The sequence below is a fragment of the Phodopus roborovskii genome, unplaced genomic scaffold, assembly GCF_943737965.1.
Source record: "Phodopus roborovskii unplaced genomic scaffold, PHOROB, whole genome shotgun sequence".
NCBI classification, from domain to species: Eukaryota; Metazoa; Chordata; class Mammalia; order Rodentia; family Cricetidae; genus Phodopus; species Phodopus roborovskii.
In genome coordinates, this window is record NW_026126540.1 from 36194549 (window position 1) to 36221243 (window position 26695).

Below are 26695 nucleotides of genomic sequence, written 5' to 3' on the forward strand. Positions count from 1 at the left end.
ATTAGCAAAAGGCCCATTCAATAGAACTTAGGAAATGGAAGAGACTAAATTGTCAGTAAGTCCAGAACCTAATCTGACTCTAGACTAGAAGAGAAATAAAGTCACAAGGATCATAAGATACAACCACTCACCCAGCATATTCAAAATAGAGCTACACATAGATTCTGAAAGCCTTCTCATGCTCCTCCATCCTCTCCCACTTCATGGTCATGTGCAAACAAGAGCCAAGATCTGCGCAGGTCATCCATCTTTGACCTCATAATATCCTGTCTACCCTGGGTGATGCTAGACCAGGAAACTACGTCTTGCTTAAAATTTCCTGTGCTGTTTCTGGAGACCAAGAAGGATCTGTGAAAAACCATTTGACTGGCCCAGAAGCCAGTCAGTAAATGGAAGGGGCTGGGAGAAGTAAAGAGCCATCAAGATTGCCTGTGTCCCCTATGGCCAGTATGCAGTCCCTAGGGCATGCTGGGGACCCTATGTCTTCATCAGTTTTAAGTCTCTAGTACTAGTGTTCATCCAGTGCCTGACACACACCATCAATCACCCAAAGACCATTGATTAATGCCATTTAACCCTCGATAATATGAGTGGGTCAGTGCATGTGCATGGGTACACACACACACACCAGAAATATGGCAAAAGTTTTCCAGCCCTAAGAAAAATTATTTTTGCTGTGGAAATAGAACTGGTAAAAATGGGGTGTTAGACTCTGTATGTCCCTTCGGCTCTATAAAGCACAACTACCTCCGTTGATCTTTGTCACTTTCACAAAACCATGTCCCTGGCCTCCACACACTCTTAGAGCTTTTGCTCTACTCAACATTTCAACCAACCTTGTCCACTGCTGACAAGCTTCCAGTGTTTTTCTTAATACTCATCCTTCTTCCTTATTCTTTGGGGCCTATGAAGAACAATAGGCCATTGGCCCTGGTCTGGTGAGGAGTCTAAGTTGACCTGGATTGGAGCTAGAGATGTTGTTAGTACGGGCATCTTTATCCCTATTTCTCCAGTGCTTGAAAGTGATTAGCTCAGTGACAGAAGTCAGTGCAGAGAATGAAAGCATCTCTGGCAGAATCCTCAGTCTTTGGATGCTGAAGACTGTAGAACAAAGGCACATATGTCCAAGTTTTGTCCAGGTAGACAGTCTTATTTGTGGCAGTCTACAGTCACTCTGTGCTCATCAGTATTTCCAGAGTGAGCCAAGATGCCAAGATCTGAAGAAAGAGAAAAGAAAGACTGCATGTGCACATTCCCTGTTTATTCTGAACTCTGGAACATGTGTGGTTGTCCTTGGCAGTTTCCTTGTCCCAGCATTCATTGCAGAGAGGGTCAGGAAGCAAGCCATACTAGGAATTCACCTGACCCTTTATCCTTCTAGTTATGCACCACCAGAGCTCAGGATAGGATCTGGACTCTTCTTTTCTTTCTTTCTTTTCTTTTATTGGTGGAACAGGAAACATTTGACCAAGAGCCCTAAGTTTTGGGAGTGACTTAAGCTCTTACATTAATTGATCTCAAGAAATGAATGACTCCTGTCAATAGAAATACCAAGTACAGAGGTACTGAGGGAATTCAGAGTGGTGGAGTGATCAATACTAGGCTGAACAAATCTGCAAGGGTTTTCTAAGATAAGAATTTTTTTACAACCTGAGAGGAGAAAAGAGACATGCCATTTATGGAATTCCCAATTCTACATGCTGAGCTTTGTACAAGCACATGCATGCTCTTTCTACGTACTATTTCTAGATAATTCCTTTAATCAGAATACTGATTTCTTTATAAGGTATGTTTAATTAACATGTATCCACTGAACTCTTAATTTCAACTATTATGGTTTTAATTCTAGAATTTCTTTTTTAAATTGTTTACAAAATTGTAAAGTCCCTTTTTAGTTTCCATTCCCAGCATGTTTTTCAAGCTTTTATTTATTTGATTGGAAGCATAGCTGTCCAAGCCTAATAATACTGGTATTTCAATGATTTGCGGGTCCCTTAGTTGTAATTTCACCTGGTTCTCACTCATGCCGCCTTATTTCTTTGTGTACATGGTTATATGTGGTTCTGTGCTAGTCAGTGTGTTTGGGAACTGTTGAAAGGAATCACCAGTAGTAAAAAAAAGTATTCTTTCTCTAGACCTTTCTAGAGAAAGGTTTTCTCCTTCTTGATATCTGAGAGGACTAATGGTCCAGGACCACTTTATTGCTACTCAAAGCTGAAAGTCCAGCAAGGGAAGATATTTGCTTCTGGCTTTGAACCTTCAAATGAAGCCTTTTAGTACTCCAACTTTGCACAGTTAGGGGAGTATCTATTCAGGCTTGGAAATCTGAGCAGGAATGGAGAATATGCAAAATTACACTTCTCTTTCTTTGCCCCTGTTACTTCCCAACTAATTGTTCTACTGCAAGGCAAGAGTGAGCTTTAAGTCCTGGGCTTACTCGCATCCTCTCTTCTTCAGAGAGAATGACTCCATGAATTTCTATTGCTTTGTTCCCTCTGTTAGTTTTATTCATTCTGTATTTCCTCCAGATTTTAAAATTATCTTTGGCAGATGAGTTTACTCAAATTGTTCAATTCTAGCACTGATGCTCTTTTCTCCTTTTTCCTTACAATTATGTAAGGTGGATAGATAGGATTGTTCCCGTTTTACATATGAGAAAGTTAAAATGAAAATTTTTACCCAAGCCAAGTAGCCCCTAAAGAGAAGACCTGAATTGAGTCAAGGTTATCCAAATCCCATAATTTTCTTACTACACTGTGCATGGGAATGGAAAATAGTAGGATGCTATTTACCAAAGAAGTGTCTACAAAGAGGCAGATGAGAGAGCTGGACCATGAAGGCAGTGGTGTCCTATGAGCAGAACTTCCATACATGGAGTATGTTCGCATGGAAATGGTGAAGCACCTGTTCTGGGATGAAGGTTCTCTTGCACAATCTGTGACACTCCACAAGTTACTCTGTTCTTAGCATCCTTTCTGGATCTAATGGGCAGGCAAGCAACCCCCCCCCCCAAATCAGGAAGCCCATGTCACAGCCAGTGGCTCCACAAAGCAAGGGTGATAGGTAATTAGGGAGATAACTAGATAGTTGCCTAGTAGAAGGACCTCAAAGGAAGGCCAGACTGAAGATTTGGGAATCAGCCTGATAGCAGCCAGTCATTCTTCTCTTCTTCAGGTCCTATGCCTGTCCTATTGTTACTAACATAAAATGATCCAGCAGCCTCTTCAGAATACCTTGGTCTCATACTTCTGCAGAGTTTATGAAAACACAAATGCATTCTGCAGTTATGTTTCACCTGAGCAGTAGGTGAATTCTCTGCAGGTACTTCCTCTAAGCCATGCAAAGGACATAATCTTGCTCGCCACAACCCTGCGCACCCCTCCGCGTCTCTCCTATCCTCTCCACAGCCCTACCATCCTCAGTACATCCCTGCCTCCCCCACTCCTACAGTCACCTCAACACCCCACTCTCTTCTGCATCTCCCTAGCATCCTCTCCACGTCCTACTCTACTTTCCACATCTCCACCTCTATCTCTGCAGCCTTCTTCCCTCCCAACCTTCCTCTCCAACTCCCTGCCCTCATCTCTCCATTTCTTCATCCCCACATCTCTACCATTTTTTCAAGGAAAGTGTTAATACTTTAAAGTCACTTATGAGGAGTTGATTTACACCCCTTGGAGACTCAAATGTATTTCTACCATTCATTTCCATACCATCCTTACAAGCAGTGAATTAAACCAAACTAAGTGTGGTTCCTGTCACAACCCAGGAAAGAAGGTGGCTTGGGGCAGGGGTAAAGACAAGAACAAGGATGGGTTGAAGATCTTTGGCAAGCCTTGGAAGCATTGTTTCCCAGTGTCCCCATGTGCCCCTGTCCAGAATTGGACTAAGATGTATGCATTGTCTTCTTGAAGGTTTTCTTACTCTTTTTATTTCACTGCTAGAGTTGATGTCCCATTGAGATTAATAGCCGATTGAGTCATTTGAAAAGGACCCTTTGACTGAGAAAAAGCACATAAATAAGCTCCTGTCTGCCAGCCTCAGCTGCCCTCCCTGCCATGCTACCAGCCCTGCTCCATAGCCAAAAGCACCATGCCCTTTATCTGATGTACACATCACTGTCAACCCACAACATTCTGGAAGGATCTGCCATGTACACTGCAGCCATGTGCATTGGTCTTTGAGGGGACCAAATGTGTTGTAGGATGGGGGTGGTCTTCTGGGAGCTGGAGTAGCATGCTGTCTTCTGATCTGGTTGTGGCATTCCCTCCCTCATTAAACGCTAGTCCATGAACTCTGAGTCAGACAGCCTGAGCTCAGATATCAGCACACTGGTTGATTAGCTATGTAATTTGGTGCTTATTAGCTAACCTTTCCCAGACTTAGTTTCCTGGCCCACAGAATTGGGATAATCACAGAACCTGTCTCCAGAACTTGTTAGGAGATTTAAACAAGCTAATGCAAAATCCAAGGACTAGTGCCTGTCCCCTCGTAAGTACTTATGCTTAGTGTTTGGTCATACCCTCCCCCCAGGGCCAGAGGAAAGACATTCCACTATCTACTGTTCTCCCTCAGGGGCTACAGTTGTAGTTTCCACAGAAACTGAATGAGGAAGGTCATGAGGAACCCCAAAACTGACCCTATAATGCTCTCTTCCCTGCAATCTATAGCCACATCAGACCCACAACACCGAAGCTTAATCAAAAGGCAGTGAGTAAAGATGTTAGAAAGGGGTTTCAGAGAAATAAACTCCATCAGGTATAGGGGAGGCTGTGAGATGAGTCCCTTGCCAGCCCTGAAGCACCCCAAGACCTTGCTTGTATTAGAATCTAATTAAACTCTGACCACCAAGTGGAGGGGCTCTGATTGCCCAGGAAATAAGGGAGTCATTGCACATTGCAGTACCCCCCCTATTTCACTAGAGGAGCCAGCAAGGAGCTGGGGTGGGCTAAGAGTGGAAGAGGAAAATACCAGGGGCAGCGAGGCTGAAGATCTTGTCCTTCTAAGAGAAGAACAAAGTGGCTTCCATCAAGTGTTCTTGAAACCAACCCTATTGTAAAAAGGCGGGGTGGATGGCACAGCCTCAGATGTAATGTGCTGGCAAGAAAGTACCACATGAATAGAAAGTTACAGAGCAACAAGAGGCTTGAGGGGCTGGTTTTCTCCTTTCCTTTCTTCCTTTCCTTTCCTTCCTTTCTTCCTTTCTTCCTTCTTCTTTCTTCCTTTTTCCTTCCCTCCCTCTCTGCCTCTGGTTTTTCACTCATACAGAGCCTCACTGTTTAGAACCTCCAGTTCCGGACCCCCAGCCTCAAGCCCTATGTTCTGCGACTGCACGTGGACATCAGCACTCTCGGCTTGCAGGGCTGTTTTTCATGTGTGCAAGCTGCCTTGGGAGTCCAAACACCAGGAGAAAGAACTCAACTAGAATATTCTCCTCTTAACTTGGGGGTTTTTCTTTATACTGTGGGAAAGTGCGAGAAAGTAAGGACACACAAGGAGAGTAGGTGACCCTCCGGAGCCTACCACCTGGCCCCCTTGTGTTGCCCTCTCCCCCCACTGACGTATCTTAAGTGAAGTTCAGACAAATGCCATTTCACCCATGGCTATTGAGCCTGCACAGGACATGGCATTCTCCTCTGCTTATGCAGTACCTGTGCCTGTAGATCGTGTCTTTTTTACTATTATTATTCATTTTCTTGCAAGTACACAGAGAAATTGATTTAACTGTGACATTTCTACACATATATATCATTACACCCATTCTTTTGTTTGGTTGGTTGGTTGGTTGGTTGGGTTTTTTTTTTTTTTTTTTTTTTTTTTTTGTTTTTGTTTTTGTTTTGTTTTGTTTTGAGATAGGGTTTCTCTGCAGATCAGGCTGGCCTCAAACTCACAGAGATAGGCCCTCCTGTCTCTGCCTCCCCAGTGCTTGGATGAAAGGCATACATATGCCAACCCCGCCCGACTACACCTATTCTCATTTGCTCCCCTCACTGATGCCCCCTTACCTCTCTGCCTCTTGCCGGTCCCCTTGCTTCTCCTACATCATTCTCCCTCCCTGCTGCCGTGCCACAGCCCTCTCGTGTTCCCCTCCTCCCTTCAGTGCTCTTCTGTTGTCCCTCTCTTAGTCCCCTCTCCATTTTCACTTCATATTTACCCAAATACACATACATGGACACAGATGCATATATAATTTTAAATCTAGAGTCTGCATGTAAGAAAAATGCAACATTTTTTTTCCCCCGGCCTGGCTTGTTTACTTAACAAAATGATCTGGAACTCTATCAGTTTTCCTGCAAATGTCATAATGGCATTCTTTATAGTTGAATATAATTCTTCTGTGTATCTGTACCATGCTCTCTTCATCAGTTTATCTGGTGATGGGCATCGAGGTTTGCTCTATATCCCGGCTATTATGAACGGTGCTGAAACCAACATGGGTGTGCAAGTATTCCTGCAATGTGCTGACTTAGAACCCTCAGGTACATACCCAGGAATGTATCGGTGGGCCCGATGGTGACTCTAGTTTAAATTTTAATAAAATACCAATTTCCATAGTGGCTTCGCCAGTCTACATGCCAACCAGCATTAATAAGCATTCGTCTATCCCCACATCCTTATCAGCATCCATTTTCTTGATGGTGGCCACTCCTACTGGGAGGGGATTCATCTCAGTGCAGATTCTTGTTTGTTTGGGTTTTACTAAGCAGCTTTAATTTGCATTTCCATGATAGCTAAGGATATTGAACACTTTTTAAAGTATTTATTGGCCATTTGTATTTCTCCTCTTAAAACCATTAAGTTATGAGTCCATTTATTGATTTGTATTTAATTTTTAGATTTCTTTACAGATTCTAAATATTAACACCCTGCTCCCTTCTCCTGCTCAGAACCATTTTAAAGGTATCTCATAGATCTGGCCCCTGGTGTGTGTGTGTGTGTGTGTGAGAGAGAGAGAGAGAGAGAGAGAGAGAGAGAGAGAGAGAGAGAGAGAGAGAGAGAGAGAAAGAGAAAGGGAGGTGAATGTTAGATGTTTTTCCTAAAGAGGCAAAAGAATTCTCTTGCTCACTTGAAGGGGTGAGGGACTTAGTCTATCTGTCTGTCTGTCTCTCTCTCTCTCTCTCTCTCTCAGACACACACACAGAGAGAGAGAGAGAGAGAGAGGCAGGCAGACAAACAGAGCATCCTCAAGGACCTCTCCTGATCTCTTCAGGAGTCATCAGGTCTGGCAGAGATAGTGGGACTAGTGTGGACATGGGGAACGAAGAGGTAGGGACCGAAAAAGAATCAGAAAAACATCCATTTATTCATAAAATTTGTGATGAAACCTGACAGTGGCCAGCATTGGGGAGAGCATCAGAGAGAGGCAGAGGAGACTAAGGAGTCCAAAGTCCCTTCTGTCACTAGCTTGCTTTGGGAGGCAGGGGACAGGAGGACAAGGTCTCCTCAGAACCAGAGGGTGTGCGGCAGAGAAGAGGAGCAAAGGCCCAGAGACCAGAGACAAAGTCAAGAAACCAAAGAAACCTCTGTCCCCTGTTCCTGCCTCAGTCTCTTCATCCCCCGCAGGGCTTCCTGCGCCATCAGCCAGGCCAGATCTCATATGTGGCTCCATTTCCACCTTGAAAGAAAAAAGGATAAAAAAAATACTTTGGGGAGAGATCAAGACTCAGATAATTTATTGAGCTAAATCAAGCCCAGAAGCACTGAGCCCCAGGGCTGCAAGCCTGTAAGATGTGAAAGGACTCTTCAGAATTTCCTGCTACTCTCTGGAAACATTAAATTGGCCTCGGGCTCTGGGGCAGGTTTAAGTACCTGAGACGATGTTAGAACTAATCATTAACAATTGGGGGGGGACCCAGAAATTTAGTCTTGTTAAAAGTTCAAGGGAAACCCTGTCTCAGAAGTGTGGACTGAATTTAGCCCTCCACCATAGTGTCCCTTAAAGAGCTGGCCATGTGCCCAGCAACACTGGAGCAATGCATGGCCGTGGACCCTCTTTTGGGCGATGGCATTACAATGTGCCAGGTCTGCCCTGGTGGCACTCACACTGGTAGCCAGAAAGGCAGGGGCCTAACATCACTCAGATGCTCCAAAGAGATGGGTGGATGCTGCTGAAACTTGGAGACCATCACTGCCCTCAAGTCACACAGCTAGAGGCTTGTATGTGTCCTCTGTGTCTGGAGCTACATTACACAGAGCTGAGGACTGCAGGAAAGAGGCGACAGGCAACCGAGAAACAGCCAGCAGCAGTTCCTGCCAGAAGTGATGAGGAGCCAGACTATGCCGGAGGAACTTAGAGAACTGTCATGTTGGGAGAGGGACAACCATGCTCTGGAGTTCCCAAAGGCAGAACAGGAACTCACAGCTGTAAGCTAAAGCTGAATGGACAGTGGGGGCTGCCTGATGGCGACCTAGGTTGCTTCATGCAAGGTAACTAAAAGCTATCTATCATTTCCCAGCTCAAAAAAAAAAAAAAAAATGCTGTGATGGTCTCGTCTTTCATAAAAAATCCTGTGAAGAAACCTTCTGTTGTTCATTTTTCAGATTAAGTAAATGAGACCCAGGAAGTTTGTGAGTGCTGGAAATCTGTCAGCTGGAGAAAGAGAGAGAGGTGGGGGTGGGAATTAACTTCCGCACAGGCCTGTCTAATGCTAGTCCACCAGAACAGCACGATAGAGGGGCTAGGGAGGGTAACCTGCCAGGCCTGTAAGCCTAAAACTATGTAGCTTAGTGGGAGGGGGACTGGTCCTCAGAAGGTGGGAGTTGGAGAAGAGGGGAGAGGAGAGGAGAACCCCCAAGAAGGCAGAAGGTGGTCCCAGAGTAGCTCAGAGCAGAGGAAAAGAATGCAGACAAGGTATCAAAGCCTGGGCAGGGAAAAACAGTGTGTGTAGAGGGTGAGATCAGATGGCTGATTGCTTAGCGCTTTAATTTGACTTGACCCCTCTCATCCCAAGGAGCTACATCTTGCCCACTTTTGCCTCCTGTCTGCCTCTACCCAATTCAGCTAGAGTCAGAGGAAACAGAATCAGGGGCGTGCTACCTGAGGCTAGACTGGAGCTTAGAGAAGACCCATATCAACAAATAGTACCTAAGAAGTCACTTGGGTGTGCTGCCTATCTAGTCCAGCTTCTGCAGCCTCTATCTATCTCAGCCAGCCTTCACCCCCATCGTATCACATGCCCACCATGCTTTTAACCAAGGCTTGTTGTGCTGATGCTCGTTCCACTGTGGAGATGTGGTAGCACATCCATTTCTGAGATGCTTGCTAGCCCAGGGTGACAGAAGGCCAAGCATCTGACCCAGGGAGAAGGGTGTCTGTGATGCCCATATGGAGAAAGAGGAGCAGATGGTGCATGCCCGTGGGACAAGGTCTCTAAGGAAATGATCTGACCAGACATACACTGTTTGTCGCGGCTCTTCTGAGTCAACCCCTACTTTCAGGGGTGTGAGATGACAATGGCAAAAGGTTTCCTGGGTCCTGAGGTTGGGGAGGATAAACTGAGCAAGGTACAGTTTCCACAAAAGTACGCCGACTAAGATTGGGGTTGTGGGCATGACAATGTGACTTGACTCCACTTGTCCTGCCACCCTGAGTACCATCTGTCTTACTGAGCCCAGGCAGGAGCTAAAGGGCTTCTTGGCCTCTGGGACCTCGGCCCTTCCTGTATTACTTCTTCCTCCAAGTACAAATGTCTCTAGCAAGCACGCCAGGGCCAGGGAACAACAGCCTAGACACTTGAGTGTCATCATTTAAGCAAATCCCAGCTTCCCCTCATTGAGGGGAGACCAGTAGTGAACTTGATTGCTGGACCATGTCTCTTCTCAGTTTCTAGCCACAGGTGGATGGATGGCACTTGCTATCGGTTTGCTGTCTGTTCCCCATCTCTACTGGTCTACGTCAGTATGCATTTCAGGGGACCCAAAGAAACTGGGTTTTTGTAGTAATCCAGCTTTGTTCATCTCTGCAGTGTGTTCACCATGGTTGCCTCATTAAGAGACAAGGTTACAGGCACGCACGTGCACATACACACACACACACACACACACACACACACACACACACACACTGATCTTTACTGCTCTCCCACCAGTCAAAGTAGGAATGAGCTCAGGTCCTGGAACAAGTGACAACATGAGAGTCCTCAGGAACCAGATTGAGAAGAGAAGTCCCCTGTAGAAGATGTGGTGAGGATGGCCAGTTGGTATATAGCATTATACTCAGTCCTACTGAATTTGGGATTTTAAACTTTTCACTTCTAGACCCTCCGACTGATTCTTTTTCACATTGTCCTAGTGGGTTCTGACAGGTTGGTTGGTTGGCTGGCTGAAGCTCAAAAACAACTTCATTAGAATTTAAAAAAGAAGGCCCAGAAGAGGCAAGCTATAAATCTCAACAGCTGTCTGGACCATGAGAATGGGGAAAGGCTGTGCTGTCTGAGCTAAACTGACATGAGGTCAGCCATATAGAGGCAGGCAGCCTTGTGGTCCAGGGGAGGGGCTCTAGACAAAGAGTAAAGGCTGGGTATCAGAAAAAGTATTTAGGTCTGGTCAGCATCTGAAAGAAGGAGACAGAAAAAAGAAAAGGAAAAGTTGCACCCAGCAAAATCTCATGGTGTTTTAATAGAGACTGCACTAGGAAGCTGGAATTCTGATAAAGAAAAGCATGCTATCTCAACCAAGGGCCAATTCCAGCGGTCTCTTCATCGTGGCTCAAGGTCAACACCCCTTCTTTAAGGGTGCTCCCAGAGACAGGCCATCCAAAATGTCAGGCAGGCATTTTCTGTGCCTTTCCCCACCCTGAAGAAGTAACTAAAATCACTTAGAGGACAGACTGAAACTCAGGAACAGATATAGTCTATTTTCACATGAAAATCTAGAGATCCAGTTCCAAAGCTATCCACAAAAATGGAGCAATGGACTGGGGTTCTAGTCCCCCACCCTCACCTAAGGCCTTTGAGCGCGTGCTCAGTGAACAGGGGATGGGAGCTCCCATCTCCCATCCAAATGCCTTTCTAGAAGTTCTGGGTTTGGAGCCTCTGTCCTGAGCTGCCAGAGAATATTCTACTCTTGCTCATCTTTGTGACTCCAGTTTTGGTTTTTCTTCAAAGAACATTTCATAGATATTCACTCAGTATCAATAATAATAGTGTCAGAAGGCCTGGATGGGGTGTCTGAAGTCATGGATGGAGTGTCTGAAGGCCTGGATGGGGTGTCTGCAGGCCTGGATGGGGTGTCTGAAGGCCTGGATGGGGTGTCAGAAGGCCTGGATGGGGTGTCTGAAGGCCTGGATGGGGTGTCAGAAGGCCTGGATGGGGTGTCTGCAGGCCTGGATGGGGTGTCTGCAGGCCTGGATGGCATGTCTGAAGGCCTGGATGGGGTGTCTGCAGGCCTGGATGGGGTGTCAGAAGGTCTGGATGGGGTGTCTGAAAGCCCTACTTATTTTCTGTTAGCCCTCCTTCACTCATGGCTGTTTGTTTCCTTCCCTGTGGCTTTTGTTTTCCTGGTGTGTGGGAATTCTGGAGGCCCAGGTTAAAGAGTCTACCTGTAGGAAGAATTTAAATATGGTGTACCATCTGGGAGCCATTCAGCCCACTCCCAGGATTGAACTCAGTTTTTTGTAGTCCTTTGTCGCTGTTGGCCCAGAAACAAAGCACAGATCACTGAGCTCTTGTTGGCATATGTCTCAGAGCAGCCGTGTTCCCTCTGCTTCCTGCTCACTCCTCTAGCTGTGATTCTGCCTTGTGATTGGTTCCTTTTTATTAGAGTAAACTGGGTATTCCTCTACTTCAAATGAGCCATGCATCTCATCAGAAATCCTTATTGTGCACCATGCATCATATTGGGCGCCAGGGATCCAGAGATGCATAGTCCCACCCTCAGAGTGCTCTTAACCAATGAAGAAAATCGACATTTTGCAATGTCTCTTAGGGCAGGCAGGAGTGACTGCTATGATGACTGCCAAGTCAAGGAGAGCCTGAGGAGGTGACATTTGAACAACATCTGGAATACGAGTGTGAGCTGCCAGAGCACATCATTCTCTGTGGAGAGAAGGACTTGGAGGGAGGTTAGACATCATGGAGAGGCCTGTAGCATTTGGGAGCAGAATTTTCCAGTGTGGCAGAAGCATGAGCAGCAAGAGAAAAGGAGAAAAGGGGGCTCTGTGTGTGTGTGTGTGTGTGTGTGTGTGTGTGTGTGTGTGTGTGTGCCTGTGTGTGTGTGTGTGTGTGTGTGAATCTGCCTATGTTTGTTGTGTGTCATCTATGTTTATTTGTGGGTGTGTCTACATTTGTGTCTGTGTGTGTTTGTTTTTCTCTGTGTGTGCACATGTGTATCTACGTTAGTGTGTACATTAAATGCTATTGCCAACAAACCACTCTGGACCATGGGGCAGGCTCTCCTCTAACTCAGAAATGTTCTTAGTTTCCTAATTTGTACAGTGACTTACGTGGCCAGAAACTGATAGCTATAGACACTCCCTCTGACATGCCGAGTCTATAGATGTGTGACCCATAGAGAAAACAAGGTTCAGAGCTGTGTGGTTCCCAAATCACCAACATCAGTGTCAACTAGGAACCTCAAGCTCAGGTTCTCCAGTGCTCCCAAAGAGCTCCAGAATCAGAGGTCAGTGACTAGAGCCTAGCAGCCTATGGCTTCACTAGGGCTTTTAGGCAGTTCTCATATACACTAATGTTTGAAACCCTGGTTTGAGGTATCAATAGTTTTGTTACCAGCATGGCTTTTGAGACAGCAAAGCAAGGAGATAATTGCCATGGCTTAAGCCTGTCACCCATCTCTTGCCATGAGTCTGCATCTATGAATAACAACACTAACACAGCAGATGGCCTAGAGATTGACACGGACCCTTCTCTGTGATCTGTGCGGATGGGCTGAGAACATTCTCAGTACCTAGACCCTTCCACTGGGCTTCCTTGGCTCCACCCTTGCCATTTCCTCTCCCTCTCTCTTGGCTCTTTCTCCTTGTGCTCATCTCTCCTTTCCTATAGGAGAGCACAGTGAGGACAGGGTTTCCCTGGAATCAGCCAGTCTGGTTTTCAGTGCCAGCATGGTGTTCCCAAGTGTGTTGTTAACCTGATCTTCAGTTTACTTACCTCAGAAGAAAGCTGCTGAGGACTAAATGACCCACACTGGTACCCAGTGAAAACAGATCATCGCCAGATCATCCTGATTCTTGGGAGATGGAAGCAGGAGGTTGAAGAATTTAAAGCGAGCCTCAGCTACATAATGAGTTCAAGCCAGCTTGGACTACACAATACCCTGTATCAAAAACAAAAACGAAAATCTGAAACAAAAATATAAATCAAACAAACACACCCAAATATATTTGCTGAGCTATTGCTACCACCGTGGCTCTGAGACTCTGCTCTCCTCTGTGGGTCTACTCCAGGTGGTGTTAGGGCCACAGATGCAGCCCAGTCTTTCTGCCCCTGGTTGGGCCAGAGCCCAGCTAGCAGATGAGCATCAAGGAGCATTTCCCTTTGGAGACATAAGCAGCAGGGTGTGTTTTTAGTTGAGGGAGCATTTGCTTCATTTCCCAGGCCCCTCAAGAGTCCCTTCTAAAAACGTTCCCTCTTACTCCCTGGCTCAGCTGCCACCTGCCATGTTGGCCCCTCAAGACCACAGCTTTTCGGTTACTAGCAGTTGTGTGTGGGAACTCTGAGTCAAAGAGACCCTCCCATATCCCAGTTCTGCAACTGGCTAGCCAGGTGACCTTGGGATGCTTTTTGATTTCTTCATCTGCAACACGAGGATAATAATGTATCTCCTTCCTAGGATTGTTTGGGGGAATAAATGAAGTGATGTGTGATGTGCCAGACAGGGCAGAAGAACTTAAATATACACAGCTCAGCTACACTGCTCCATGGGAGGGTGTTGGGGCTTGGGAAAGGGCGGCAGCGATGTTTATCAAGAGAAAACAGCCCAGGCTTGTGTTTTTGGTGTGCTAATTGTCCTCTGGGGTCATCTACCATTGCATTGACATTTAGCCCTGCACTTGGAGGAAGCCAAGAGTTCTGAAGTTCCCAGGGTTTACCATAGTGATTTAGCCAGCCCTCAGAACTCTTTTCCTGGCCCCACCCACAGAGGAAGCCCATCTCATTGCTTCTCAGAGAAGAAGGTGGACTCAGGAGCTCCTATGGCAGCATAGTCAAGACTTGCTCCTCATAAAAATACATCAGGGATGTTTCTCCTTGACTGAGTTCTACAATGCAGCACTAACTGGACGATGCCTTGGCATCCAGTAGCAGTGGACTCCCCCCAAATGGTCTTCTGGCCCTACCTGAGAGGCAGGCAGAAGCAACCAGGAGCTCAGCTGTACTTATCTCCTGGCACCTGGAGGAGGAAATGAAGGCGCAATTAACTGTACAAGGCGGGTGGTTTGTGCAGCTTAAGTTCAGATAAAAAGTTTAATTATCCCTAAGCCCTAATACAAATTAATTAGCCTCCCGTATTAGGGAGGTAAGCTTCCCTACTCTTGCCTCAGCCCAGACATCACTGTGGATCACTGAGGACATTCTGGGAGATGGGGCAGGAAGCAGAGAGAGTAGGTCCTGGATGCTCACTTGTGCAGCTCTAACAGATGGCCCCTTCCCAGAGGGTCTAGGTGGAGTCTTATGTCCTGTGCCTAGGACATCACCTCTGTTCATTTACAGTTGTTTATGTACTGGGGGCCAGAGCTCACATGTGGAGGCCAGAGGACAACTTGAGGGAGTCATTTTTCTCTCTTACCATGTGAACTGAACTCAGGTGTCAGGTTTGGCCCCAAACACCTTTACCCACTGAGCCATTTTACCTGCCCCGAGTATACTCCTATAGTCCCCCACTTGCATAGCCAGGGTGGTGTTAGGGTGAAGTTGGAATCAAGATGGGGCTCTGGGGCTAGGTGGTTTTCTAAGCTCTGACTTTCCTTCTGAAATTCCACAGAGAAAGCAGGTCACATGTTTCCACTGGGTCTCAGAGAACTAATACCAACTGCCCCCCATGCCTGGCACATCTGCCCAGGTGGGCACTTGGCCCTGGCCATCATGGTCATTACCACACCCCTTGGCTGTTAAGTAACAGGCATGCTGCCTCCCCATTGCCACCTCACATGGTCCTTATACGCACGTTTCCTACGTGTTCCACAGACATTTCTTAAAACACTTTAAGCAGGGAGTGACATCCTTAGATTTGCATTTTGAGCACACATCTTTGTGTCTCAAAGGAGAAAGAAAGTGGACATAAGAAGTCATGTTTATAGGCCTCTCCAGAAGTCCAGTCTAAAAATATCAGTGACCTGAGTCCAGGACATACTTGATAAAGACCTGTGAAAACTGAACACTTTCACAAATAGAAACTCATTCACTCCACTGTTCTACAAATGCCAGGAAGCCAAGGAAAGAGAAGGCAAGGATGACCCCAACTAACAATCTAAGCAATAGTAGGGAGGCTACCTTCAATGCCCTTCCATGATAATGAGATTGACGACTACCTTATATGCCGTCCTAGAGCCTTCATCTAGTAGCTGATAGAAGCAGCAGCAGACACCCACAGCTAAACACTGAGCCAAACTCCTGGAAACCAGTTACAGAGAAAGAGGAGTGATGAGCAAAGGGGTCAAGACCAGGCTGGAGAAACCCACAGAATCAATTGACCTGAACAAGGGGAAGCTCATGCACCCTAGTCTGATAGCTAAGAAACCACCCTAGTCTGATAGCTAAGAAACATCCAGACTCCCTGAATGTGAGTGCTAGTTAGGAGGACTGTGCAGTTTATGGGGCCTCTAATAATGGGTCAGTATCCCTAGTACACGAATGGACCTTGGGAGCCCATCCCACATAGAGGAATACTTTCTCAGCCTAGACACATGGGGGAGGGCCTAGGCCCTACCCCAAATGATGTGACAGACTTTGAAGATCCCCCATGGAAGGCCTCACCCTCCCTGGGGAGCAGAAAGGGGATAGGCTGGGGTTTGGTGGGGATGATAGGGGAGGATGGGAGGGGGAGAAACAAGAGGGGGGACCAAGTAAGTCTAGTGAGTCCTTGGAGCTGTCTTTCTAGGTCACCGTCTCCCCCAAAGCCACGTCCTCCTTTCTTTCTTATCCTACCTGGGAGCGCAGAAGTAAAGGACAGAGGAAGGCTATGGGAAATAGCCCGGGTCTAACCCCAGCATCCTGCCTCTTGCTATTCAGCTGATCTTGAGCATGGTCTTGTCCTTTTAGGCTCATCCCTGCCTGAGATTGTGAGTTGCCATGAGCTCCACAGGTGCATATAAAATTCTCATCCAGTACAGCTTTCAGTTCGCCCCTTCATGCCATAGTTTTCCTCCCCAGTCACACTCTTTCAGGAAAAGTGTTCCCATGTTAACATGTAAAACTTCTACAAAGGTCTCCATCCTAGCCTCCTCTGTATGGTATTCTGCTAGATGCTTCTCCTATAGGTATCTAAGGGGCATGTAAGGTGCCCGGCCTGTAACACAGCCTGCAGATGCAGTGGTGTGCACGAGGAATGGAGAACCAGTCTCTGGACCGCCTTCCTGGGATGTGTTCTCCTGACAGTCCAGCCTAAGATGGCATTGGGAGTTCAGAAGCTATTACACTGTTGGCAGGTGCTGGAGTTATATTCCCTAGTGATTGCTGTGTAAGTCATTGATTATCTGAATCAAATTCTGGTGGTATCACTTATCTTTATTGAAATTAATCTGGCTGATTTCACCCGTGATTACAACCTGTTAAAATCCCTTTGACTCCTAAAGACTCCATTGCATAGTGACTCTGTTATTTAGAAATTTGAAAAACTTAAGAACAATCAGTAGTGGCAGCCTCTCCATCATCATGTTTAGTGGATCCAAATGAAAGAAGAGTAAGTAGAACCACTAATGAGCTGGATCAGCGTGGGTGGGAGCATGGATAGAACAACTGAGACGTGGAAGTCAAGGGTACAGCTGTCCCTCAGTAACAGCTAGGATCGTGGCTCTAACCCATCATAGTCTACCTTTGCTCTCCTTCCGTGTTTCAGCCCCTTTCCTTCCTAACTGCAGTGTGTTTCCCCTCAGCAGAAAGCACAGCTGCCAATAGCTCCAGAGACTGGCTTTTCAAAGCTTCAAACGCTATAAAAGAGATTGGTCTGGTCCCAAAGGTATATTCCGTATAGTCCAAGAATAATCTACAGTAGCCATGCTTAGGGTTTTGAATGAGTGGGTTTACCGAGTATGCAGCAAGCAAAAGGAAAAGGAGTAAATAGCAAGGAACAGATAGGTTGAAACAGCAGATAGATGGCAAAACAACATCAAATCGACCGAGAAAGCGAACAGTAGGTAAAAGCATCAAATCGAGGGCTTACAAACATCCAGCCGAAATTGACTGGGAAAGCTCTTTTGAGGCAGCCAGCTGGAGGCCTTGATTAAGAGCATCCTGGACAGAGCAGAGTGTCCCCTCGGGTGAGACTTCCAAATAAAAGAACAGATAGCAACAGAGAAATAACATCATCGCATTGAGCATTTACACTCACCCAACAGAAGCAGACTAGGGAAACCGAGGCAGTCAGCTGCAGTTCCTGGTTGAGTCTTGGGTAGAAGGACCTTTCCATCTTCTCCATGGATGGGTCTCTGCTTCCTGTTCCCACTGTATGCATTCCATATTATGAAATAAACAATAACAACCTCAGTTGGAAATAACTTATCTTCTAGCTGTTCTCAAAGGCACAACACTATAAACCCCTTAGCAATTTCAGTGTTTTCTTTATCCTTATTAGAGAGTTAGCAAGAGGCAGCCCTCCCCAGGACAGAGAATTTTGTAGAAGACAAGGGAGGGCCTCCTCACTTTCAACAGGCTCAAATAGTACATGGCGGTATACTGGCGCGAGAAATACTACAAGGTACAATCTAGAGAAGGTAGAAAGATGCCAGCATCAGAAGCCATCAAGAAAACACAAATCAAATAGCACTGAGATGGCACTTCACACTCACTACAGAAGCCATCATCACAGAGACAGAAAATAACAGTGTTATCTTAGATAAGGACACATCAGCGCCCATATTCATCACTGATAAGCTTATAAAATGTTACTCTGCCTAAAACAGTCTGGCAGTATCTCACACTGATAAATATCATCATATGACCCCTAACTCATGAAAACAGAGTCATGTTAAATTTAACACGCGACTGTTCACCTGTTATGAAGAAGCATCCTTCATAATTGGTTAAAATAAAAAAAAGTGGAAACATCCATTGACATCAAGTGATGAATCAGTTAACAACATGTGACCTAACCTCACAGTGAAGATGAGTGAGACATAAGAAGGAGTAAGGAGGCTTTTATACATGCTAGCATGTGGTTGAGTCTTGAACATGCTGAGTAAAAAGAAGTCAGACACAAAGACCATAAGATCTGTGGTTCGTGGGTGAAATATCCAAAGCAGGGAAAGCTTCAGAGACAGCAGCGGTAGGATGGGCATAGTCTGAGACTGCTAATAAATGTATGGCTTTGGTGGGTTATAAAGATAAAGTCCCACGGGTGGGACATAGCTCAGTGGTAGGATGTTTGTATAGCATGTAGACAGCCCTGGGTTCATTCTCCAAACTCTCTCTCTCTCTCTCTCTCTCAACCAGAACTTTAAAACAAAAGAAGAAAAAAAGAAGGAGGGGGAGAAGGAAGAAAGAAAGGAATGAAAACATTCTCAAGTTAGGGACTTCAGGTGTAGCTCAGGTATATAGTGCACTTCCTTAGAAGTGTGACCTTGGATTTGCTGCCTGGTAGAAACAATTGCTGTGGGTAGTAGAAGCACAACTAGGCAACTGCACTAGAAGCTGATGAATTATACAACTTACATAGTTGAATTTTGTAGTGTGTGAACTGAATCTCAATAAAGTGGCCAGAAATAAATCTAGGGTGGAAACTCCTTGGGCTAGCTTAGGGAAGATGCCTGACTTTGAACTTGCTATGACCAGAGAGGATGAGAGCAGTATGGCCAGCAGTATGGCTGGCAGCTTTTCTAAACAGGGTTCATTTCATATTGGTGAGTGAGGGTCTCAGGGTAGACTGTGAACAGAAAAACAAGTCCATCACACTGTAGACAATTAACAACTACTCAAGCACAAAACTAAACATTTTTTTTCTGAAATACTCTCACAGTTCTGGGGATATGAAGCCCATCCTATAGGTGGTACAGGTTCAGGTTAAGTACTGCCCAGGGTCATTTAACTAGTTAGTGAGTCATACTGGCCCAGGGTATAAACCCAAGTCTGCTTTCAGCTCTTCTCTCAATTATTAGGTCATGCTGCCTCCCTCTGGCTTTATACAAGTTGCTGGGAAATTCTGGAACACACCACTGGAGACTTAGCTTTAGATCCCTTCTTTATTTCATTGATAATTACTCCTTCACTAAAGGAAGCCCTCCTAACAGAGCCGTGTGCTTCCTTAGCTGGCATAGGAGCACTGTTGGTTATCTTGAAAAGGTGCTAGAGATGGCCACTCGGCCCCTCCTAGCCATTCTTCCATCCATACCACTTCCTCTAGCTTGTCAAGGACATGAAGAACGGGGGCAAGAAGGCATCCTGCAAAGTCTTGATGCTGGGCCTCTAGCCATCCCCTGATCTGCCAGCCAGTTAACCTCACTCTCAAAACAAGAAATAAGGTTAAGTTGGCAAGATGCGTGCATAACAAACCAAACACAGCTCATTTTCCAAGCGTCCGCAAGCTGTCCGCTTAATAATCTGCTTTTGAATTCTGCCAGCAATCTGATGGCAGGCGTGATGGATGCCAAGCCCGTTGCTCTGCGGTTTATCGCTGTAAAACTACCAACAAAGCAACCTTCCAGCTCTAGCCTCTTGGTGTGTCTCTGCTGTGCTGTGATCAGAGATCACAGGCAGTGGTTCGGCAAACCCACTTGTACTCCCTCCTATCTCCAGGACAGAGGCCAAGAGCAACTCTGATGGGAGTCTACTGAGTCCAGCTAGGCACTTGTCCACTCTCCCTCCCAGATTCCAGGCTCCAGACCCTTCTGATCCATTTTGGTCCCAGTCTTCTTCAGATGAAATGCATTTCTCTCAACAGAGAAGGCAGAAGTCCCTTGAAGGCGAATCATTCTGTTTTCTCCATCATCTGCTCCCTCAGACCATCTGCCCAGCAGTGGGTATAGCTCCCCCAACCTTGTTCTATCTCTTCAAATGTTTAAAACAACCACTGTGTTTTACTTAGCATTTTCAACAGCCTCAGCCACTCTCAAATGCAACCTTCCTGACTCTAGTCGTCCACCCTCTTACCATCTTTAGTTTCATTGGTGGTTGTGGGCCCACAGGCACTTTTCAGTCAATCATGTCATCTGAAAATCTCAACTAACACTGTCTATTGCTTATCTGCATCACTGGGATTATGTAGACTTGAAACAATGAACTGTTTTTAGAACCCCCCTGACAGAAATTATAGTTCCTAGAATGCCTGCAGAAAAGCTATCGAGTTTAATATTTATAGGCTACATATCTCACAGTGAGATTCCAACATTGGTTACTTTTGTTATTTTCATTTTATAAAAGGAACTGAGGCCCAAAGTAATGACCCTCCAAGATCATACCGTTATTTAATGGTGGCCTAGGAGGGTCTTGAGTTTAATCATCGTGGTGAAAAAACAAACAAACAAAAACAAAACAAAAAACAACAAAAACAAAAAACCAAGCTCTTGGCCTCCCCACCTTCCTGAGTGTCAAGGCTGGAGAGGCACATGTGGTCACAAAAGGATGGGAGCAGGTTCTAATGGTAGTAGGTACCTGGGAAACTAAAGCCAGAACCCAAGCCCCTGAATGATTGGAGGAAAACAGTCCTTGGAGGATAGTCCATGGAGGAACTTCCATGAAGCCATTCATTGATTTATTCATTCACCCAACACCTGCCCTGTCCACAGTTCTCAGATGTTCGGGTAAGGACCGTACGCTTTTAAAATGGCTAACTGTCCCCTTCCACATCCTCCATGGAAACCCTCAGAATCTGGGTCCCCTCAGAATCAGTACCTTCAAATTCCCTCTTCTTAAAAGCAAAGATCCCTGGACATGTTGAGACTTTTTCTGCTACACAAACAAAGGGCTCATGGCTTTGACCAAGGGTGTTGTCATAGCTCTTTCCTTCATATGGCCTTTGAGTTATCTTAGTAAACAAGAGGCCACATAACCTCTGTGGAAAGCATCTTACTGATTGCAGAAAGAAGGCTTGAGCCAGCCTGCCTGGGACTGAGCGAGGGCCACATTGGTTCCAAGGATAATAGCCAGCATGTGAAGGAGAGAGTTCCAAACTGAAAAGAATCCAGCAATATTCCAAAGTGGCTAAAGGGGTTGAGTGTCAGAGACCATGCACATATCTAAGACAGTATGGTTGGTAGGAAGGAGATATACTCAAGGGGACAGGCTTCATCCCAGCTAAATAACAGCCAAGCCTTGCAAGATCCCCAGGTCTCAGTTCCTGCATGTGGAAAATGTGGCAAAGCATTTGAAGATTCAAGAACTTGTAGGCTCATGTAAGGTAAACTCATAAGAGCTTTGTAAGTTATAATCTTCACATGAGCAGACACTGAGTTTATTTTTTATATTTTTTATCATACGTGAGAGCCTGCTGTTCTTCTGTTTCAAACTCACCTGTGGCTCTTCGTGTGTTTGAACTCAAATCCAAACCCCTTACCACCAAATATTAGACACTGAATGCTATGTCCTGCCTGTCTCCTTGGCCTCCAGTTATAATGCTTTCTCTCTCTCTCTCTCTCTCTCTCTCTCTCTCTCTCTCTCTCTCTCTCTCTCTCTCTCTCAGTGCAGTGCTGAGGGCCCCTTGACAATTTCTGGAATGAAATATTTTTATTACCTTTTACTTTCCCATATTTCTGCTAGGTACACCCAGGCTCAGGTGTTTTATGTGGCTGGAAGTTACACCTCACATGCCATCTCAGTGAGGCTTTCCTTACCACAGCATTTACCTCTGTTCTCTTTGTGGAAACAGCTGCATGCCAAAGAGTTGTGATGACTTTTAATAAATATTTGAATTCACTGAGAATTCCATGCAATGTATTTTGATCACATTTACCCAGATGCACTCTGTCTTAGTTAGAGTTTCTGTTGGTGTAATATAACACTATGATCAAAAGAAACTGGGAAGGAAAGGATTTATTTCAGCTCACAACTACTGGATCACACTCCATCACAGAAGAAAGTAAGGTAGAAACTCGAGGCAGGAACATGAAGGCAGGAACTGAAGCAGAAGCCGTAGAAGAACAGTGCTTACTGGCTCATTCTTTATGGTTTGCTCAGCCTGCTTTGCTATACAATTCAGGACACCCTGCCCAAGGCTGGCACTACCTAAAGTAGGCTGGACCCTCCCACATCAATCACAAGAAAACACTGGACAGACTTGTCTATATGTACTTTCTCAGTTGAGAATTCCTCTTCCAGAATGACTTTAACTTGTGTCAAGTTGACACAAAACTAACCAGCACACATCCCCCACCTTCCTACCTGCCCCAGATCCCCACCCTCTTTTCTGGTTGTTGTTAATTTAATTTATTAATTAATTAAATTAATTTAATAATTCATCAACTCCAATTTGTGCTGTCCATATATTTCTGGGTGTGGGGTCACTCGCTGGAGTACGGTTGACCTACCAGGAACTGTATCTTCAAAGAAAATTGACTGCTCCTCCCCCTTCCCTCCCTCTTCCAAAACCATCAAATATCCATATCTCCTCAGTTAGGGGTAGGGACTCATGAACCACATCTCACACCATGCTAAAATGCTGGCTAGCTTGATCTTATGGAGGCAAACAGAGCTGCTGTGTGTTCATGAGTGCTGCCATTCTGTTGTGGCCAAAAGACACTCTTGTCTCAGTCTTCACCAACCTCTGGGTCTTATAATCTTCCTGCCCCCTCATCCATGATGGCCCCTGAGCCTTGAGAATGAAATATGGTATGGGTGCCTCGTTGGTGGCTGAGCACTCCACGGTCACTTATTCTCTGAACCTTGACCAGCTGTGAGTTTCTGCATTAGCCACCATCTACTCACAAGGAAACTTCTCCAATGTTGTCTGAGAGCTTCACTGATCTATGGGTACAGAGATATGAATTTAGAGGGCATTTTGAGACTATGCCCTTCTAGAGAAATAACACCAGTAAGTTCACACCTGTGACCTATGAGCTCCTCAACCATGAGTTCTTGGCCAGGTTTACAGAGCTTGGCCAATTTGTGCTGTTCACATACACATATATGTGTGGGGCCACCCCTGGATTGTGGTTGACCTACTAAAAGCCATATCTTCTCAGAAGACTGTTTCTCCCCACCAAAAGCCACCAAGTGTCCATAGCTCCTCATTTAGGGGTGGAGAGTTCTGTAACCAAATTCTTGGTTACCCCCATAACTTTTCATTCTTGCCATGCTGGCCACTATTGCAGTTCACAGAGTTCACAATTGAATAAGACTGTTATTGACTCCTCATATTCCCACTCCCACCCAAAGCCTGCATAGCACATTCTAGTGCTGTGAAAGCCAGCTGGCATGTAGGAAGCTTTCTGGTCAGTACCAACTTGATTTCTCCATGCCCTATGACCAATGTGTATGGTGTCTTCAGCAACAGAATCTTACCAAGTTCTGGTGATCAACCAAAAGCAATGGCAATAGGCTGTGTTGTTTGGGGTGGGGCTCCAGGACATCCTTAACTGACAACTCAGGGAGAGGTAGCGTATACTTAGCACTGAGTACTTTATTTGGCAACCTGTAACTTCTGGGAGGAGCATTCATCCCTATGCAGACAACTGTAGCCATAATATATGTATATGCACATATATCTATACATTCATACTCACATATATATGAAGCTTACAAAATAGGAGGTTTCCATATCACTTCTTCAAACATCCTTGAAGTTAGTCAGCCCTCACCCCCCCTCCTTGTCCTACCCTTTTATCCCTCTTCCCATTTCCCCTCCTGGTTATTCCCTTTCCCCTTCATATCACCTATGTTCCACTATCTTCCCTCCCTTAAGATCTTCCTTCCCTCTCCCCACCAATGGGTTTTCTGGATTTTCTGGATTCTCCAGATATTCCAAATTAAACGCAAATCTAAAACTTGATGCTAAAACCCATATATGAGTGAGAACATGCAATGTTTGTCTTTCTTGGTCTGGTTACATGTATGGCCTTTTTTATAGAAAATTTGCTCCATAAAAGTTTCGCATCTTTTGCTTTAAGATTGTATCACTGAACCCCGTGTATAGTAGGTGCTATAAAATATTGATGAATAAATGAATGACTGCGTGAGTGAGTGAATGATTGGCTGGGAAGACTCACTTGTTTCCCAAATGGCCCCTTAATTCCTTACATCTTCTCTCTCCCCTCATCCCTCTCCCTCTCTCTTACAGATATGGGGACATGGTGCCTAAGACAATCGCGGGGAAGATATTTGGCTCCATCTGCTCCCTGAGTGGTGTCCTGGTCATTGCTCTGCCAGTCCCTGTGATAGTCTCCAACTTTAGCAGGATCTACCACCAGAACCAGAGAGCAGATAAACGCAGGGCACAAAAGGTAAGCGTTAGAAACAGGGTTGAGGGTGGGAAGCGTAGGAAGGGTGGGAGACTCAAGCAAGCTTTCATGCCTCGATTGTTTGGAGGATCTCCACACAGGCTCCCTCTGGCTTGGAAAGATAAGGCAACTTCTGTCTCTTCCTCCTCAAAGTCCGCAGTTCCAGCCCCAGTCTGCTGCTCCAGAATACAACAACCCTCACTATTGACATATAACTGGACTGACCTTTTAAGTAGTCTGTTGAACTGGCCCATAGCTCCACTTCCACATGCCCAGCCATGGCCACCAAGCAGCTCCAGGCTCCTCCTTTTCCGATCCCATAACTTTGCCACTTTAATATCCTGTTGAGGGCCAGATGTCTACAGGCTGCCATGTTCAGAAGCCTCTTTTGCACTTGATCTTCAGGCTTGTCTCTGGGACAGCACAGCAATACCAACCCCAAGGCACCTTCCAGAGATGGTTCCTGCCAATGACTTTTGCTGGGGTCCTGTATTGTTAACATTTGTGTTGTTGTAACAAATGCCTGTCATCCATAATTAAAAGAAAAAATAGTTATTTTGACTCACAGTTTCAGAAGAATTAGTCTGTCTGGTGGGCCCCAAACTTCATGGCAACAGGGGGAGCACGTGGTGGAGATTGGTCTTCATCTCTTAGTGGACAGGTGACCAAGAGGAGGGAATTTTTTTTTCTATCTCTCTATCTCTCATCTGGATCCAGCCCACAGTACCGCTCACAGTAAAGTGGGTCTTCCTCAGTTAATTCTCTATAAATGCACCATCACAGACACTCCCAGGGTGTGTGTGCCTCACCAGTCTCCTGGGTGATTCTAAATTCAGTCAAGTTAGCAAAGACTCGAAGCAAAGGGATATGTGGGGGGAAGTTTCTACTTCCCTTTTGATCCAGGCCAAAAATGGTACCCTTATTGTCTCTGGCTCTGAGGTCATGGTTAGTCTCTGGGTACAAAGGACGGAGGGCACCTTGTGGGAAGATTAACCTAGACACCACAAGGAGTTTGCACTCTGTGATTTAGTCTTTATTCCATCCCTCCACTTCTACAGACACTCACCTTCCATGTGACAAGCCCCACAGCTAGATGACTTGCTCCCATTTGCAAGAATAACCCCTGGGTAGCAGGGCCTAATACTGAACAAAGCAATCTAGAACCTCAGAATAGGTCTGTGTGTACTGACTGTAGCAAAGCCACAAGTTTAAGTTAATTCTAAAACAATGGTTCCATAACAATATTTGTAGAACAGTAATAATACAATCATATACTAAGCCTACTTGGTCCCCATATCCCAAATATGACCTCTTGTGCATCCTCATGTCACCTCCTTACCTTCCTGCCCCCTATATCTGTGCCTGGTCTGTGTTGTCACAGCTGTAAGCTCTTACATCCTCTGTCTCCTACAGCATCTATCTTCACCCAAGGTCAGGGCCTCCCCACTTCCAGACACTCAGAAATGGAAATCATGGAAATCATCTTATTTCTCCCAGCTCAAGTTAGCTGGTAATGTGAACAATGACTAAAGTCATCACACAGTTCTAAATAAAGGAGCAGAGGAAAACTGAGCTCCCACATCCAAACTCTGAGGTCCTGAGGGCCAGGGAATCCTGCAGCACACTCTGTCTTCACATCCCTTAAACCTGGACAAGCACAAACCCAGGCTTTCTGCACAGCTGGTAGGGTTCTCAGAAGTGTCAGGCTCAATGGTGACAGCCCCTCCAGAGGCAGCTACCTTCCCCTCCCTGGCCACACTGTTCCTACTTCTCAGAGAAGCTCATCTGCAAAGACTAGAACAGTGAATGTTTCCCATGGACTATGTAAAGCTTATTGTGTTCAATTAAAGTCCAGAAGGACGAACTCTGGCTTTCTTCTCTGAGCTACTCAAGATGAGCCCTGCCTAACCCCTTTCTCTCTCCTTTGAAATAAGTAAATATTTACAATGTTTTCCCCAGCCTGGATACTGTTTCTCCTCAAGGTTGAACAGTGCTGTCTCTTTCACCTTGGGCTTCCTGTGAGAGGGGGAAAAAAAAAAAAAAAACAACAGTATTGTCTGCTTCCAGCAGTTTGTCTGCCATGGTGAGCCAAGGCATGGTGGCCCAGGGGACTTGGTGAAAGTGGAGAGACGGGACAGGGAGGAGGTCAAGGAAGCTAAT

General features: G+C 45.7%; 1 protein-coding gene across 3 annotated transcripts in view; it reads left to right on the top strand.

The window, feature by feature from the left end:
- Window positions 1-26695, top strand: part of Kcnd3 (potassium voltage-gated channel subfamily D member 3) — a 211516-nt gene that overhangs the window by 175489 nt on the left and 9332 nt on the right. For all 3 annotated transcript variants that reach the window (XM_051198927.1, XM_051198929.1, XM_051198928.1), the window contains one exon: window positions 24376-24538. In XM_051198927.1, coding sequence (XP_051054884.1) covers window positions 24376-24538 — 163 coding nt within the window. The remainder of the gene's footprint in view (window positions 1-24375; window positions 24539-26695) is intronic.